Source organism: Panulirus ornatus, chromosome 20, assembly GCF_036320965.1.
Source record: "Panulirus ornatus isolate Po-2019 chromosome 20, ASM3632096v1, whole genome shotgun sequence".
NCBI classification, from domain to species: domain Eukaryota; kingdom Metazoa; phylum Arthropoda; class Malacostraca; order Decapoda; family Palinuridae; genus Panulirus; species Panulirus ornatus.
In genome coordinates this window covers 57,960,063-57,977,044 of record NC_092243.1, presented here as the reverse complement: position 1 = coordinate 57,977,044, position 16,982 = coordinate 57,960,063, and the positions used below count along the sequence as shown (strand labels likewise).

Genomic DNA, 16,982 nt, shown 5'->3' with positions numbered 1-16,982 from the left:
AGGGATAGAGGCTGATCCCTCAACCATGGAGATAGAGTGGCCTCAGAGGAGCAAAGTGAGGGAGGGAAGCCAAAAGAGGGGAGCTTATAGATCAGACCCTGATGCCACAGTTTCAAAAGCTTTATGTATATCATGGGCAACTGCATCTTTTAGAAAAGATGACCAGAGACATTAGTAAGATTGGAAAGAGTATCACCAGTAAATCTTGCCTTATGGATGCCATGATGGTTATCAGAGAGAAGGCTGTGAGATTCAAGGTGTCTGAGGATATGAGAGTTGAGGAGGGATTCAAAGACTTTGGAAATAGCGGATGTCAAAGCAACAGGACGATTGTTAGAGAGGTTAAAATGGTCACCCTTCTTAGGGATGGCATGTATCAACACATGCTTTCAGAAAGAAGGAAAAGTTCTGGTTTTTAAACAGAAATGGAACAGATGAACAAGCACAGTTTATTTGTGAAACCTGCTCAGTTAACAACTGGACAAGGATTCTTTTTGTCTTTGGCTATAGATTAAGTTTTGTGTGCTCTAATAGGAAAGCCAACTGTGTTGATATCACAAAGTCTCTCTGTAATTTAGAAAAAATACAGTAAGTTATCTAATGATGAAATTAACATCTGTAAAGGTTTAGTGTATGCCAGTTTGTCAAAACTGGCAGATCCTTGTTACCCTAAAAGGTTTACAAGAGCTATTAACAATATAGAAAAAAAGATAATGATTTACATATTACTGAATCAGATTAGGCTAACACAGTTGTGAATATGAACAAAAGTAATTATTTATCTAAAATGAATGGTCTTTTAAGTGATGACAGAGTTGATAGAGATGCTCTGTGGAAGGTATTAAGAATATATGGTGTGGGAGGCAAGTTGTTAGAAGCAGTGAAAAGTTTTTATCGAGGATGTAAGGCATGTGTACGTGTAGGAAGAGAGGAAAGTGATTGGTTCTCAGTGAATGTAGGTTTGCGGCAGGGGTGTGTGATGTCTCCATGGTTGTTTAATTTGTTTATGGATGGGGTTGTTAGGGAGGTGAATGCAAGATTTTGGAAAGAGGGGCAAGTATGAAGTCTGTTGGGGATGAGAGAGCTTGGGAAGTGAGTCAGTTGTTGTTCGCTGATGATACAGCGCTGGTGGCTGATTCATGTGAGAAACTGCAGAAGCTGGTGACTGAGTTTGGTAAAGTGTGTGAAAGAAGAAAGTTAAGAGTAAATGTGAATAAGAGCAAGGTTATTAAGTACAGTAGGGTTGAGGGTCAAGTCAATATGGAGGTAAGTTTGAATGGAGAAAAACTCGAGGAAGTAAAGTGTTTCAGATATCTGGGAGTGGATCTGGCAGCGGATGGAATCATGGAAGCGGAAGTGGATCATAGGGTGGGGGAGGGGGCGAAAATCTGGGAGCCTTGAAGAATGTGTGGAAGTCGAGAACATTATCTCGGAAAGCAAAAATGGTTAGGTTTGAAGGAATAGTGGTTCCAACAATGTTGTATGGTTGCGAGGCGTGGGCTATGGATAGAGTTGTGCACAGGAGGATGGATGTGCTGGAAATGAGATGTTTGAGGACAATGTGTGGTGTGAGGTGGTTTGATCGAGTAAGTAACATAAGGGTAAGAGAGATGTGTGGAAATAAAAAGAGCGTGGTTGAGAGAGCAGAAGAGGGTGTTTTGAAATGGTTTGGGCACATGGAGGGAATGAGTGAGGAAAGATTGACCAAGAGGATATATGTGTCGGAGGTGGAGGGAACGAGGAGAAGTGGGAGACCAAAATGGAGGTGGAAAGATGGAGTGAAAAAGATTTTGTGTGATCGGGGCCTGAACATGCAGGAGGGTGAAAGGAGGGCAAGGAATAGAGTGAATTGGATCGATGTGGTATACCGGGGTTGACGTGCTGTCAGTGGATTGAATCAGGGCATGTGAAGCGTCTGGGGTAAACCATGGAAAGTTGTGTAGGTATGTATATTTGCGTGTGTGGACGTATGTATATACATGTGTATGGGGGTGGGTTGAGCCATTTCTTTCGTCTGTTTCCTTGTGCTACCTCGCAAACGCGGGAGACAGCGGCAAAAAAAAAAAGAAAATATATATATATATATATATATATATATATATATATATATATATTTTTTTTTTTTTTTTTTTTTTATTTTCTTTATTATACTTAATTGCCACCTCCTGCATCTGTAAGGTAGTGCAAGAAAACAGAAAAAAGAATGGCCCAACCCACCCACATGCACATATATATACATTAATGCCCTCACACACACTTATACATACCTATACATTTCAACATATACATACACAGACATATACATATATATACACATGTACATATTCATACTTGCTGCCTTCATCCATTCCCCTCTCCACACCGCCACACATGAAATAGTGCCCACCCCCACCCATGCGTGGTAGTGCTAGGAAAAGACAAAAAAGGCCACATTCGTTCACACTCAGTGTCTAGCTGTCATGTATAATGCACCAAAACCACAGCTCCCTCTCCACATCCAGGCCCCACAAAACTTTCCATGGTTTACCCCAAAAGCTTCACATGCCCTGGCTCAATCCATTGACAGCATGTCAACCCCAGTATACCACATTGTTCCAGTTCACTCTGTTCCTTGCACGCCTTTCACCCTCCTGTATGTTCAGGCCCCAATCGCTCAAAATCTTTTACATTCTATCCCTCCACCTCCAGTTTGGTCTCCTGCTTCTCCTCGTTCTCTCTACCTCTGATACATATATCCTCTTTGTCAATCTTTCCTCACTCATTCTCTCCATATGACCAAACCATTTCAACACACCCTCTTCTGCTCTCTCAACTACAATCTTTTTATTACCACACATCTCTCTCACTCTTTCATTACTTACTCGATCAAACCACCTCGCACCAAATATTGTCCCAAGCATTTCATTTCCAACACATCCACCCTCCTCCATGCTTTGCAACAATATATTAATGATATAATTCTTTGTGTATTCAATAATAGAAGATTAGATTATATTTCTCATGGTACAGGAGTTAGAATTGATAACTGATATGGCATTACTCCAGTCAATACAATGATCATAATTTTAATTTACTAAAAGGGGAAACAGAAGAAGGAGCTATGCTGGGAGTGCTCATCCTCCTCGAAGGCTCAAATTGGAGAGTCTAAATGTTTGTGGATGTAATCAATATGAGAAGAAAGGAGTGATAGGTAGTATGTTTGAGGAAAGGGACCTGGATGTTTTGGCTCTGAGTGAAACGAATCTCAAGGTTAAAGGGGAAGAGTGGTTTGAGAATGTCTTGGGAGTAAAGTCAGGGGTTGTTGAGAGGACAAGGGCAAAGGAAGGAGTAGCACTACTCCTGAAGCAGGAGTTGTGGGAGTATGTGATAGAGTGTAAGAAAGTAAACTCTGGATTGATATGGGTAAAACTGAAAGTGGATGGAGAGAGATGGGTGATTATTTTTGCATATGCACCTGGTCATGAGAAGAAAGATCGTGAGAGGCAAGTGATTTGGGAGCAGCTGAGTGAGTGTGTTAGCTGCTTTGATGCACGAGACTGGGTTATAGTGATGAGTGATTTGAATGCAGAGGTGAGTAATGTGGCAGTTGAGAGTATAATTGGTGTACATGGGGTGTTCAGTGTTGTAAATGGAAATGGTGAAGAGCTTGTAGATTTGTGTGCTGAAAAAGAACTGGTGATTGGGATTACCTGGTTTAAAAAGAGAGATATACATAAGTATACTCATGTAAGTAGGAGAGATGGCCAGAGAGCGTTATTGAATTACGTGTTAATTGATAGGCGTGTGACAGAGAGACTTTTGGATGTTAATGTGCTGAGAGAGGCAGCTGGAGGAATGTCCGATCATTATCTTGTGGAGACGAAAGCGAAGATTTGTAGAGGTTTTCAGAAAAGAAGAGAGAATGTTGGGGTGAAGAGAGTGGTGAGAGCATGTGAGCTTGAAAAGAAGACTTGTTGAGGAAGTACCAGGAGAGATTGAGTGCAGAATGGAAGAAGGTGAGAGCAAATGACGTAAGGGGAGTGGGGGAGGAATGGGAAGTAGTTAGGGAAGCAGTGATGGCTTGCGCAAAGATGCCTGTGACACGAGAAAGGTGGGAGATGGGCAGATTAGAAAGGGTAGTGAGTGGTGGGATTAAGAAGTAAGAATGTTGATGAAAGAGAGGAAAGAGGCATTTGGACGATTTTTGCAGAGAAGTAGTGCAAATGACTGAGAGATGTATAAAAGAAAGCAGCAGGAGGTCAAGAGAAATGTGCAAGAGGTGAAAAAGAGGGCAAATGAGAGTTGGGGTGTGAGAGTATCATTAAATTTTAGGGAGAATAAAAAGATATTTTGGAAGAAGATAGATAAAGTGTGTAAGACAAAAGAACAAATGGGAACGTTGGTGAAGGAGTCAAATGGGGATAATAACAAGTAGTGGTGAAGTGAGAAGGAGGTGGAGTGAGTATTTTGAAGGTTTGTCGAGTATGTTTGATGATAGAGTGGCATATATAGGGTGTTTTGGTCGAGGTGATGTGTGAAGTGAGAGGGTCAGGGAGAATGGTTTGGTAGACAGAGAAGAGGTAATGAAAGCTTTGCGGAAGATGAAAGCTGGCAAGGCAGCGGGTTTGGATGGTATTGCAGTAGAATTTATAAAAAAGGGGGTGACTGTGTTGTTGATTGGTTGGTAAGGATATTCAGTATATGTACGGTTCATGGTGAAGTGCTTGAGGATTGGCGGAATGCATGCATAGTGCCGTTGTACAAAGGCAAATGGGATAAAGGTGAATGTTCAAATTATAGAGGTATAAGTTTGTTGAGTATTCCTGGGAAATTATATGGGAGGGGTATTGATTGAGAGGGTAAAGGAATGTATAGAGCTTCAGATTGGGGAAGAGCAGTGTGGTTTCAGAACGGTAGAGGGTGTGTGGATCACGTGTTTGCTTTGAAGAATATATGTGTGAAATCATTAGAAAAAGAGATCGATTTGTATGTAGCATTTATGGATCTGGAGAAAGCATATGATAGGGTTGATAGAGATGCTTTGTGGAAGGTAAGTTGCTAGAGGCAGTGAAAAGTTTTTATCAAGGTTGTAAGGTATGTGTATGAGTAAGAAGAGAGGAAAGTGATTGGTCCCCAGTGAATGTCAGTTTGTGGCAGGGGTGTGTGATGGCTCTATGGTTGTTTAATTTGTTTATGGATGCGATTGTTAGGGAGGTGAATGAAAGAGTTTTGGAGAGAGGGGCAAGTATGCAGTCTGTTGTGGATGAGAGGGCTTGGGAAGTCAGTCAGTTGTTGTTCACCGATGATACAGGGCTGGTGGCTGATTCGGGTGAGAAACTGCAGAAGCTGGTGACTGAGTTTGGTAAAGTGTGTGAAAGAAGAAAGCTGAGAATGAATGTCAATAAGAGCAAGGTTATTAGATTCCGTAGTGTTGAGGGACAAGTTAATTGGGAGGTAAGTTTGAATGGAAAAAAATGGAGGAAGTGAAGTGTTTTAGAGATCTTGGAGTGGATATAGCAGTGGATGGAACCATGGAAGCAAAAGTTAGTCAGGGTTGGGGAGAGGGCAAAGGTTCTGGGAGTATTGAAGAATGTTTGGAGCAAAAATGGGTATGTTTGAAATAATAATGGTTCCAACAATGTTATATAGATAGGGCTATAGATAGGGTTGTATAGAGGAGGGTGGATGTGTTGGAAATGAGATGTTTGTGGACAATATGTGGTGCGAGGTGGTTTGATCGAGTAAGTAACGAAAAGGTAAGATGTATGGTAATAAAAAGAGTGTGATTGAGAGAGCAGAAGAGGGTTTGTTGAAATGGTTTGGTCACATGGAGAGAATGAGTAAGGAAAGTTTGACAAAGGGGATATATGTGTCAGAGGTGGAGGGAACGAAAAGAAGTGGGAGACCAAATTGGAGGTGGAAGGATGGAGTGAAAAAGATTTTGCACGATTGGGGCCTGAACATACAGGAGAGTGAAAGGCGTGCAAGGAATAGAGTGAATTGGAATGATGTGGTATACCGGGGTTGACATGCTGTCAGTGGATTGAACCAGGGCATGTGAAACATCTGGGGTAAACCATGGAGTGTTTTATGGGGCATGGATGTGGGAAGGGAGCTGAGGTTTCGGTGCATTACACATGACAGCTAGAGACTAAGTGTGAACGAATATTGCCTTTGTTGTATTTTCCTAGCACTTCCTCATGCGAGTGCTGGGGGAGGGGAGTGCCATTTCATGTGTGGCAGGGTAGCGACGGGAATGGATGAAGGCAGCAAGTATGAATATGCACATGTGTATATATGTATATGTCTGTGTATGTGTATGTGTGTATACGTTGAAATGTATAGATATGTATATGTGTGTGGGTGTGTATGTATATACATGTGTATGTGGGTGGGTTGGGCCATTCTTTCGTCTGTTTCCTTGCGCTACCTGGCTAATGCGGGAGACAGCAACAAATTATAATATAAATGAATATATGAATGTATTTATTCCATGTATAAGCTTTATCAAGTTATAGTCCTATACTGTAACGTAATGATTCCTTCATTGCTCTTGTAATATGCCTGCCTCTCCTTTTTTTCTCCATTATCTTATATATCTTTCAAATATATGTAATGAAATACTGTAGTTTATTCTCTTCCTGTCTTAGAATACAGTGCTGATGTATACACTCTAGTAACAGCCTGGATGGAGAAAACAAATATAAAAACCTTTGTGGAGAACCATCAAGACAAGATTATTGAGGTCAAGAGCAAACTAGACTCAAATAAAGTAAAGGAAAATGGAAGTGAATTTGCAGGTTAGTGCTTAGGATTCAGAAAGATGCAAAGGGAAATTCCCTTTCTTACTAATTCTATACTTTCAGATTGTCATCACAGCAGAGTGGTTTATATGATATAGTTATAGTTATAGTTATAAATCCTGGGAGCCTTGAGGAATGTGTGGAAGTCGAGAACATTATCTCGGAAAGCAAAAATGGGTATGTTTGAAGGAATAGTGGTTCCAACAATGTTGTATGGTTGCGAGGCTTGGGCTATGGATAGAGTTGTGCGCAGGAGGATGGATGTGCTGGAAATGAGATGTTTGAGGACAATGTGTGGTGTGAGGTGGTTTGATTGAGTAAGTAATGTAAGGGTAAGAGAGATGTGTGGAAATAAAAAGAGCGTGGTTGAGAGAGCAGAAGAGGGTGTTTTGAAATGGTTTGGGCACATGGAGAGAATGAGTGAGGAAAGATTGACCAAGAGGATATATGTGTCGGAGGTGGAGGGAACGAGGAGAAGTGGGAGACCAAATTGGAGGTAGAAAGATGGAGTGAAAAAGATTTTGTGTGATCGGGGCCTGAACATGCAGGAGGGTGAAAGGAGGGCAAGGAATAGAGTGAATTGGATCGATGTGGTGTACCGGGGTTGACATGCTGTCAGTGGATTGAATCAGGGCATGTGAAGCGTCTGGGGTAAACCATGGAAAGTTGTGTGGGGCCTGGATGTGGAAAGGGAGCTGTGGTTTCGGGCATTATTGCATGACAGCTAGAGACTGAGTGTGAACAAATGGGGCCTTTGTTGTCTTTTCCTAGTGCTACCTCGCACACATGAGGGGGGAGGGAGATGGTATTCCATGCGTGGCGAGGTGGCGATGGGAATGAATAAAAGCAGACAGTGTGAATTGTGTGCATGGGTATATATGTATGTGTCTGTGTGTGTATATATATGTGTACATTGAGATGTATAGGTGTGTATATTTGCGTGTGTGGACGTGTATGTATATACATTGTGTATGGGGGTGGGTCGGGCCATTTCTTTCGTCTGTTTCCTTGCGCTACCTCGCACACGCAGGAGACAGTGACAAAGCAAAATAAAAGCAAATTGTTATAAACATCTATGTGTAATGGATATAATGCATGCCCATGCCTTTCCATCCATACAATGCTGTTAGGACTACTGTAGCTTCATATTTAACCTATTTTGCCTTAACATACATTGACATCCACTGCGAAGTTCATTCCCAGATACTAAAAGCACTCCACGTCCTTTAGGTTTTCTCTTTTTTTATATTTTTTTCTATGTTAGCTGAGATGGCATGGGCAGCTGAAGCCCTTATCAAGGGCATCCCATTAACGCTATATACATATATTTTTTTGTACATAGTCACCATTTTCCACGTTAGCGAGGTAGCATTAAGAACCGAGGTCTGAGCCTAAGAGGGAAAATCCTCACTTGGCCCCTTTTTTGTTCCTTCTTTTGGAGTAGTAAAAACTGGACGGGAGGATTTCCAGCCATCTACTCCCTTCCCTTTCAGTTACCTTTTATGATACACAGGGAATATGTGGGAAGTGTCACTCTTCATCTGTCATTACTAGAGAATCTTAGTGAATTAAATTTGACTGTTTTGAAGAATACCAATAGATGTAGTAATTTCTTATCCACTTCTATTCATGACAATTGCACGACAGTTGCCTCTGGAGGACCAGGCCTAAGAGTAAGACTAGCCTGGTTACACAAGCTAAAGATATGAATGGACAATAAACCAACCATGCAACAATTTCTGCTGTTATTTTTGTGAAATGGTCGGAAATTGACCGATGTTCGAATGTTGTTTTCTACAATGCATTATTACTTGCGTGTGTGATGAGAATGTACACTATATATTGAACAGTGCACCCCTGTGAACTTCCCATACATTACATACACAATACACTTACAGTACATGAACATTCAACCAGAATTTCAAAAAGTATTTTACTAAGAAAAATCTTACTGCTGTACTTATCTCGGAAAAACATAATGAATGTGGCAAAAATGTAATGGTTGGCAGCTCTGAGTATGGCTTCCATAAGGCGAGATATACTGGTGATATTCTTTCCTATCCTACTAATTCTTGGTTATCATCCATGAAAGACTTTGGAGAGTCTTATGTAGTTGTCCTTGACATATCCAAAGCTTTTGACAGGGTGTGGCATCACAGTCTCATCTCTTAAGCTCTCCTCTTTTGGCTTTCCTCCCTCACTTTGTTCCCACATATCTAACTTTGCCTCCAGCCAATCAGTCTCTGTGGTTGTTGATTGATCAGCCTCTCCCTGATCAACAATGGAGTCCTTCAAGGTCTGTCCTGTCTCCTATGCTTTTTCTCCCTTTTTTATCATCAGTATCCTCTGTTCCACAAATAACCAGGTGCACTAATACGTTAATGACTCAACACTGCATTCATCTATATCCTTCAGTTCTGCTCCTTCTCTCACTCGAGATGCATCTCATCTTGACACAACTTCCTTGATAAACTCTCAACTTGGACAGGATATCTCAGTGGGACAAATGAAATCTAGTTAAGTTTAATGCCTCCAAGACCCAGTTTTTACCCCATCTCTCTGTCAGAAACTTCTCACAACTCTCTTCTCTCCTTTGATATTTTTGTAATTCCACCTCTTGACTCAGTGAACAAACTTGGTATTACCATAACATCCACTCTTTCTGGGAAAATCCACATTACAGAAATAGCTAATTCTGCCTCTAAGAAACTATGACTCCTGTTTAGATGTTCGAAATTTCTTTTCTTCAGGACAGTTGCTGCATTTGTGCAAAGGATTGATTCATCCTTGTGTGAAGTACTGCTCTCACATCTGGAGTGGTTCTAGCTCTGCATCCTTACTTGACAGAGTTGTCCGACTTAAAAACTTTCCCAGGCCAACTTCCAAACTTGACCCTCTTGACCTATGCCACACTTTGGCTTTTGCGACTGAAAGCTGGCTACTTGTGTGCCCCCACTACTAGCTAGACCATGTGATGCCCAGCAAGCTGCTGCATCACATGATTAATGTGTGGCCATTTTGAAACAGTTCTGTTCTTTCCCTGCACCTCAAAGCTTTGAAACTGTCTACCTTCTCATGTCTTTTCCAGTATCCATTACCAGGCACATTTTAAAAGACAGGTTTTTCACTTTCCATTGTCTCTTCATTTTGCCTTTCTTAATGCTCTATATGTTTCAATTGAGGCCCAGTCATGACTGTGTGAAAAGAGAAAGTCAAGAGTAAATGTGAAGAAGAGCAAGAATGTTAGGTTCAGTAGGCTTGAGGGACAAGTTAATTGAGATGTAAGTTTAAATGAAGAAAAATTGGAGGAAGTGAAGTATTTTAGATATCTAGGGGTGGACTTATCAGCGAATGGAACCATGGAAGTGGTAGTGAGTCACAGGGTGGGGGAGGGGGCGAAGGTTCTGGGAGAGATGAAAGTGTAGAAGAAGAGAACGTTATTTTGGAGAGCAAAAATGGTTATGTTTGAAGGAATAGTGTTTCCAACAATATTATATGGTTGCGAGGCATAGGGTTGTACAGAGGAGGGTGGATGTGTTGGAAATGTAATGTTTGAGGACAATATGTGGTTTGAGGTGGTTTGATCAAGTAAGTAATTAAAGGGTAAGAGAGATGTGTGGTAATAAAAAGAGTGTGGATGAGAGAGCAGAAGAGGGTGTGGTGTGTTGAAGTGCTTTGGACATATGAAGAGATTGAATGAGGAAAGATTGACAAAGAGGATATATGTGTCAGAGGTGGAGGGAACAAGGAGAAGTGGAAGACCAAATTGGAGGTGGAAAGATGGATTGAAAAAGATTTTGAGCGATCTGGGCCTAAACATACAGTAGGATAAGAGGTGTGCAAGGAATAAAGTGAATTGGAATGATGTGTTATACTGGGGTTGACGTGCTGTCAGTGGACTGAACCAGGGCATGTGAAACATGTAGGTAAACCATGGAAAGGTGTATGGGGCCTGTATGTGGATAGGGAGTTGTGGTTTTGGTGTATTACACATGACAGCTAGAGACTGAGTGTGAACGAATGTGGCCTTTTTTGTCTGTTTTTTGTGGCACTACCTTACTGAAGCAGGGGGTGGCAATGCTGTTTCCTGTGGGGCGGGGTAGCACCAGGAATGGATGAAGGCAAGCAAGTGTGTAGATGTCTGTGCATATATGTATATGTTGATATGTATATGTATATGTGTGTATGGGCATTTATATATATATATATATATATATATATATATATATATATATATATATATATATATATATATATATATATATATATATATATAGGTATGTTTGAAGGAATAGTGGTTCCAACAATGTTGTATGGTTGCGAGGCGTGGGCTATGGATAGAGTTGTGCGCAGGAGGATGGATGTGCTGGAAATGAGATGTTTGAGGACAATGTGTGGTGTGAGGTGGTTTGATCGAGTAAGTAACATAAGGGTAAGAGAGATGTGTGGAAATAAAAAGAGCGTGGTTGAGAGAGCAGAAGAGGGTGTTTTGAAATGGTTTGGGCACATGGAGAGAATGAGTGAGGAAAGATTGACCAAGAGGATATATGTGTCGGAGGTGGAGGGAACGAGGAGAAGAGGGAGACCAAATTGGAGGTGGAAAGATGGAGTGAAAAAGATTTTGTGTGATCGGGGCCTGAACATGCAGGAGGGTGAAAGGAGGGCAAGGAATAGAGTGAATTGGAGCGATGTGGTATACCGGGGTTGACGTGCTGTCAGTGGATTGAATCGGGGCATGTGAAGCGTCTGGGGTAAACCATGGAAAGCTGTGTAGGTATGTATATTTGCGTGTGTGGACGTATGTATATACATGTGTATGGGGGTGGGTTGGGCCATTTCTTTCATCTGTTTCCTTGCGCTACCTCGCAAACGCGGGAGACAGCGGCAAAAAAAAAAAAAATATATATATATATATATATATATATATATATATATATATATATATATATGGAACATCCTCACCTGGCCCCCCCTGCTCCTTCCTTTGGGAAAAAAAAAAAAAAAAGGTTCCAAAAGAGGCCCAGTCCTCTGTTCTTGGCGCTGCCTCGCTGATGCAGGAAATGGCGAATAGTTTAAAAGAAAAAAAATATATATATATATATATATATATATATATATATATATATATATATATATATATATATATATATATATATATATATATATATTATCCCTGGGGATAGGGGAGAAAGAATACTTCCCACGTATTCCCTGCGTGTCGTAGAAGGCGACTAAAAGGGAAGGGTGCGGGGGGCTGGAAATCCTCCCTTCTCATTTTTTTTTTAATTTTTCAAAAGAAGGAACAGAGAAGGGGGCCAGGTGAGGATATTCCCTCAAAGGCCCAGTCCTCTGCTCTTACCGCTACCTCGCTATCACGGGAAATGGCGAATAGTATGAAAAAAAATATATATATATATATATATATATATATATATATATATATATATATATATATATATATATATATATATATATATGTATATATATACATATATATATATATATATATATATATATATATATATATATATATATATATATATATATATATATACATATATATTTTTTTTTTTTGCTTTGTCGCTGTCTCCCGCGTTTGCGAGGTAGCGCAAGGAAACAGACAAAAGAAATGGCCCAACCCACCCCCATACACATGCCCTGATTCAATCCACCGACAGCACGTCAACCCCGGTATACCACATCGCTCCAATTCACTCTATTCTTTGCCCTCCTTTCACCCTCCTGCATGTTCAGGCCCCGATCACACAAAATCATTTTCACTCCATCTTTCCACCTCCAATTTGGTCTCCCTCTTCTCCTCGTTCCCTCCACCTCCGACACATATATCCTCTTGGTCAATCTTTCCTCACTCATTCTCTCCATGTGACCAAACCATTTCAAAACACCCTCTTCTGCTCTCTCAACCACGCTCTTTTTATTTCCACACATCTCTCTTACCCTTACGTTACTTACTCGATCAAACCACCTCACACCACACATTGTCCTCAAACATCTCATTTCCAGCACATCCATCCTCCTGCGCACAACTCTATCCATAGCCCACGCCTCGCAACCATACAACATTGTTGTAACCACTATTCCTTCAAACATACCCATTTTTGCTTTCCGAGATAATGTTCTCGACTTCCACACATTCTTCAAGGCTCCCAGAATTTTCGCCCCCTCCCCCACCCTATGATCCACTTCCGCTTCCATGGTTCCATCCGCTGCTAGATCCACTCCCAGATATCTAAAACACTTCACTTCCTCCAGTTTTTCTCCATTCAAACTCCCCTCCCAATTGAATTGACCCTCAACCCTACTGTACCTAATAACCTTGCTCTTATTCTTATTTACTCTTAACTTTCTTCTTTCACACACTTTACCAAACTCAGTCACCAGCTTCTGCAGTTTCTCACATGAATCAGCCACCAGTGCTGTATCATCAGCGAACAACAACTGACTCACTTCCCAAGCTCTCTCATCCCCAACAGACTTCATACTTGCCCCTCTTTCCAAAACTCTTGCATTCACCTCCCTAACAACCCCATCCATAAACAAATTAAACAACCATGGAGACATCACACACCCCTGCCGCAAACCTACATTCACTGAGAACCAATCACTTTCCTCTCTTCCTACACGTACACATGCCTTACATCCTCGATAAAAACTTTTCACTGCTTCTAACAACTTGCCTCCCACACCATATATTCTTAATACCTTCCACAGAGCATCTCTATCAACTCTATCATATGCCTTCTCCAGATCCATAAATGCTACATACAAATCCATTTGCTTTTCTAAGTATTTCTCACATACATTCTTCAAAGCAAACACCTGATCCACACATCCTCTACCACTTCTGAAACCACACTGCTCTTCCCCAATCTGATGCTCTGTACATGCCTTCACCCTCTCAATCAATACCCTCCCATATAATTTGCCAGGAATACTCAACAAACTTATACCTCTGTAATTTGAGCACTCACTCTTATCCCCTTTGCCTTTGTACAATGGCACTATGCACGCATTCCGCCAATCCTCAGGCACCTCACCATGAGTCATACATACATTAAATAACCTTACCAACCAGTCAACAATACAGTCACCCCCTTTTTTAATAAATTCCACTGCAATACCATCCAAACCTGCTGCCTTGCTGGCTTTCATCTTCCACAAAGCTTTTACTACCTCTTCTCTGTTTACCAACTCATTTTCCCTAACCCTTGCACTTTGCACATCACCTCGACCAAAACACCCTATATCTGCCACTCTATCATCAAACACATTTAACAAACCTTCAAAATACTCACTCCATCTCCTTCTCACATCACCACTACTTGTTATCACCTCCCCATTTGCGCCCTTCACTGTATGGGCATTTATGTATATATATATATATATATATATATATATATATATATATATATATATATATATATATTATCCCTGGGGATAGGGGAGAAAGGAATACTTCCCACGTATTCCCTGCGTGTCGTAGAAGGCGACTAAAAGGGAAGGGAGCGGGGGCTGGAAATCCTCCCCTCTCATTTTTATTTAAATTTTCCAAAAGAAGGAACAGAGAAGGGGGCCAGGTGAGGGTATTCCCTCAAAGGCCCAGTCCTCTGTTCTTAACGCTACCTCGCTATCGCGGGAAATGGCGAATAGTATGAAAAAAAATATGTATATATATATTTTTTTTTTTTTATACTTTGTCGCTGTCTCCCGCGTTTGCGAGGTAGCGCAAGGAAACAGACGAAAGAAATGGCCCAACCCCCCCCCATACACATGTATATACATACGTCCACACACGCAAATATACATACCTACACAGCTTTCCATGGTTTACCCCAGACACTTCACATGCCTTGATTCAATCCACTGACAGCACGTCAACCCCGGTATACCACATCGCTCCAATTCACTCTATTCCTTGCCCTCCTTTCACCCTCCTGCATGTTCAGGCCCCGATCACACAAAATCTTTTTCACTCCATCTTTCCACCTCCAATTTGATCTCCCTCTTCTCCTCGTTCCCTCCACCTCCGACACATATATCCTCTTGGTCAATCTTTCCTCACTCATTCTCTCCATGTGACCAAACCATTTCAAAACACCCTCTTCTACTCTCTCAACCACGCTCTTTTTATTTCCACACATCTCTCTTACCCTTACGTTACTTACTCGATCAAATCACCTCACACCACACATTGTCCTCAAACATCTCATTTCCAGCACATCCATCCTCCTGCGCACAACTCTATCCATAGTCCACGCCTCACAACCATACAACATTGTTGGAACCACTATTCCTTCAAACATACCCATTTTTGCTTTCCGAGATAATGTTCTCGACTTCCACACATTCTTCAAGGCTCCCAGAATTTTCGCCCCCCTCCCCCACCCTATGATCCACTTCCGCTTCCATGTTTCCATCCGCTGCCAGATCCACTCCCAGATATCTAAAACACTTCACTTCCTCCAGTTTTTCTCCATTCAAACTCACCTCCCAATTGACTTGACCCTCAACCCTACTGTACCTAATAACCTTGCTCTTATTCACATTTACTCCTAACTTTCTTCTTTCACACACTTTACCAAACTCAGTCACCAGCTTCTGCAGTTTCTCACATGAATCAGCCACCAGCGCTGTATCATCAGCGAACAACAACTGACTCACTTCCCAAGCTCTCTCATCCCCAACAGACTTCATACTTGCCCCTCTTTCCAAAACTCTTGCATTCACCTCCCTAACAACCCCATCCATAAACAAATTAAACAACCATGGAGACATCACACACCCCTGCCGCAAACCTACATTCACTGAGAACCAATCACTTTCCTCTCTTCCTACACGTACACATGCCTTACATCCTTGATAAAAACTTTTCACTGCTTCTAACAACTTGCCTCCCACATCATATATTCTTAATACCTTCCACAGAGCATCTCTATGCACTCTATCATATGCCTTCTCCAGATCCATAAATGCTACATACAAATCCATTTGCTTTTCTAAGTATTTCTCACATACATTCTTCAAAGGAAACACCTGATCCACACATCCTCTACCACTTTTGAAACCACACTGCTCTTCCCCAATCTGATGCTCTGTACATGCCTTCACCCTCTCAATCAATACCCTCCCATATAATTTGCCAGGAATACTCAACAAACTTATACCTCTGTAATTTGAGCACTCACTCTTATCCCCTTTGCCTTTGTACAATGGCACTATGCACGCATTCCGCCAATCCTCAGGCACCTCACCATGAGTCATACATACATTAAATAACCTTACCAACCAGTCAACAATACAGTCACCCCCTTTTATAATAAATTCCACTGCAATACCATCCAAACCTGCTGCCTTGCCGGCTTTCATCTTCCGCAAAGCTTTTACTACCTCTTCTCTGTTTACCAAATCATTTTCCCTAACCCTCACACTTTGCACACCACCTCGACCAAAACGCCCTATATCTGCCACTCTATCATCAAACACATTCAACAAACCTTCAAAATACTCATTCCATCTCCTTCTCACATCACCACTACTTGTTATCACCTCCCCATTTGCGCCCTTCACTGAAGTTCCCATTTGCTCCCTTGTCTTACGCACTTTATTTACCTCCTTCCAGAACATCTTTTTATTCTCCCTGAAATTTAATGATACTCTCTCACCCCAACTCTCATTTGCCCTTTTTTTCACCTCTTGCACCTTTCTCTTGACCTCCTGTCTCTTTCTTTTATACGTCTCCCACTCAATTGCATTTTTTCCCTGCAAAAATCGTCCAAATGCCTCTCTCTTCTCTTTCACTAATACTCTTACTTCTTCATCCCACCACTCACTACCCTTTCTAATCAACCCACCTTCCCACTCTTCTCTTGCCACAAGCACTAAATACATCCCATTCCTCCCCCACTCCCCTTACTTCCATTGTTCTCACCTTTTTCCATTCTGTACTCAGTCTCTCCTGGTACTTCCTCACGCAAGTCTCCTTCCCAAGCTCACTTACTCTCATCACCCTCTTCACCCCAACATTCACTCTTCTTTTCTGAAAACCCATACAAATCTTCACCTTAGCCTCCACAAGATAATGATCAGACATCCCTCCAGTTGCACCTCTCAGCACATTAACATCCAAAAGTCTCTCTTTCGCGCGCCTGTCAATTAACACGTAATCCAATAACGCTCTCT

General features: G+C 41.5%; 1 protein-coding gene across 4 annotated transcripts in view; it reads left to right on the top strand.

The window, feature by feature from the left end:
• The window catches only part of stumps (DBB domain-containing protein stumps), a 165,490-nt gene that overhangs the window by 112,632 nt on the left and 35,876 nt on the right, over window positions 1-16,982 (top strand). For all 4 annotated transcript variants that reach the window (XM_071674987.1, XM_071674988.1, XM_071674986.1 and 1 more), the window contains exon 11: window positions 6,630-6,779. In XM_071674987.1, the coding sequence (XP_071531088.1) occupies window positions 6,630-6,779 (150 nt within the window). The remainder of the gene's footprint in view (window positions 1-6,629; window positions 6,780-16,982) is intronic.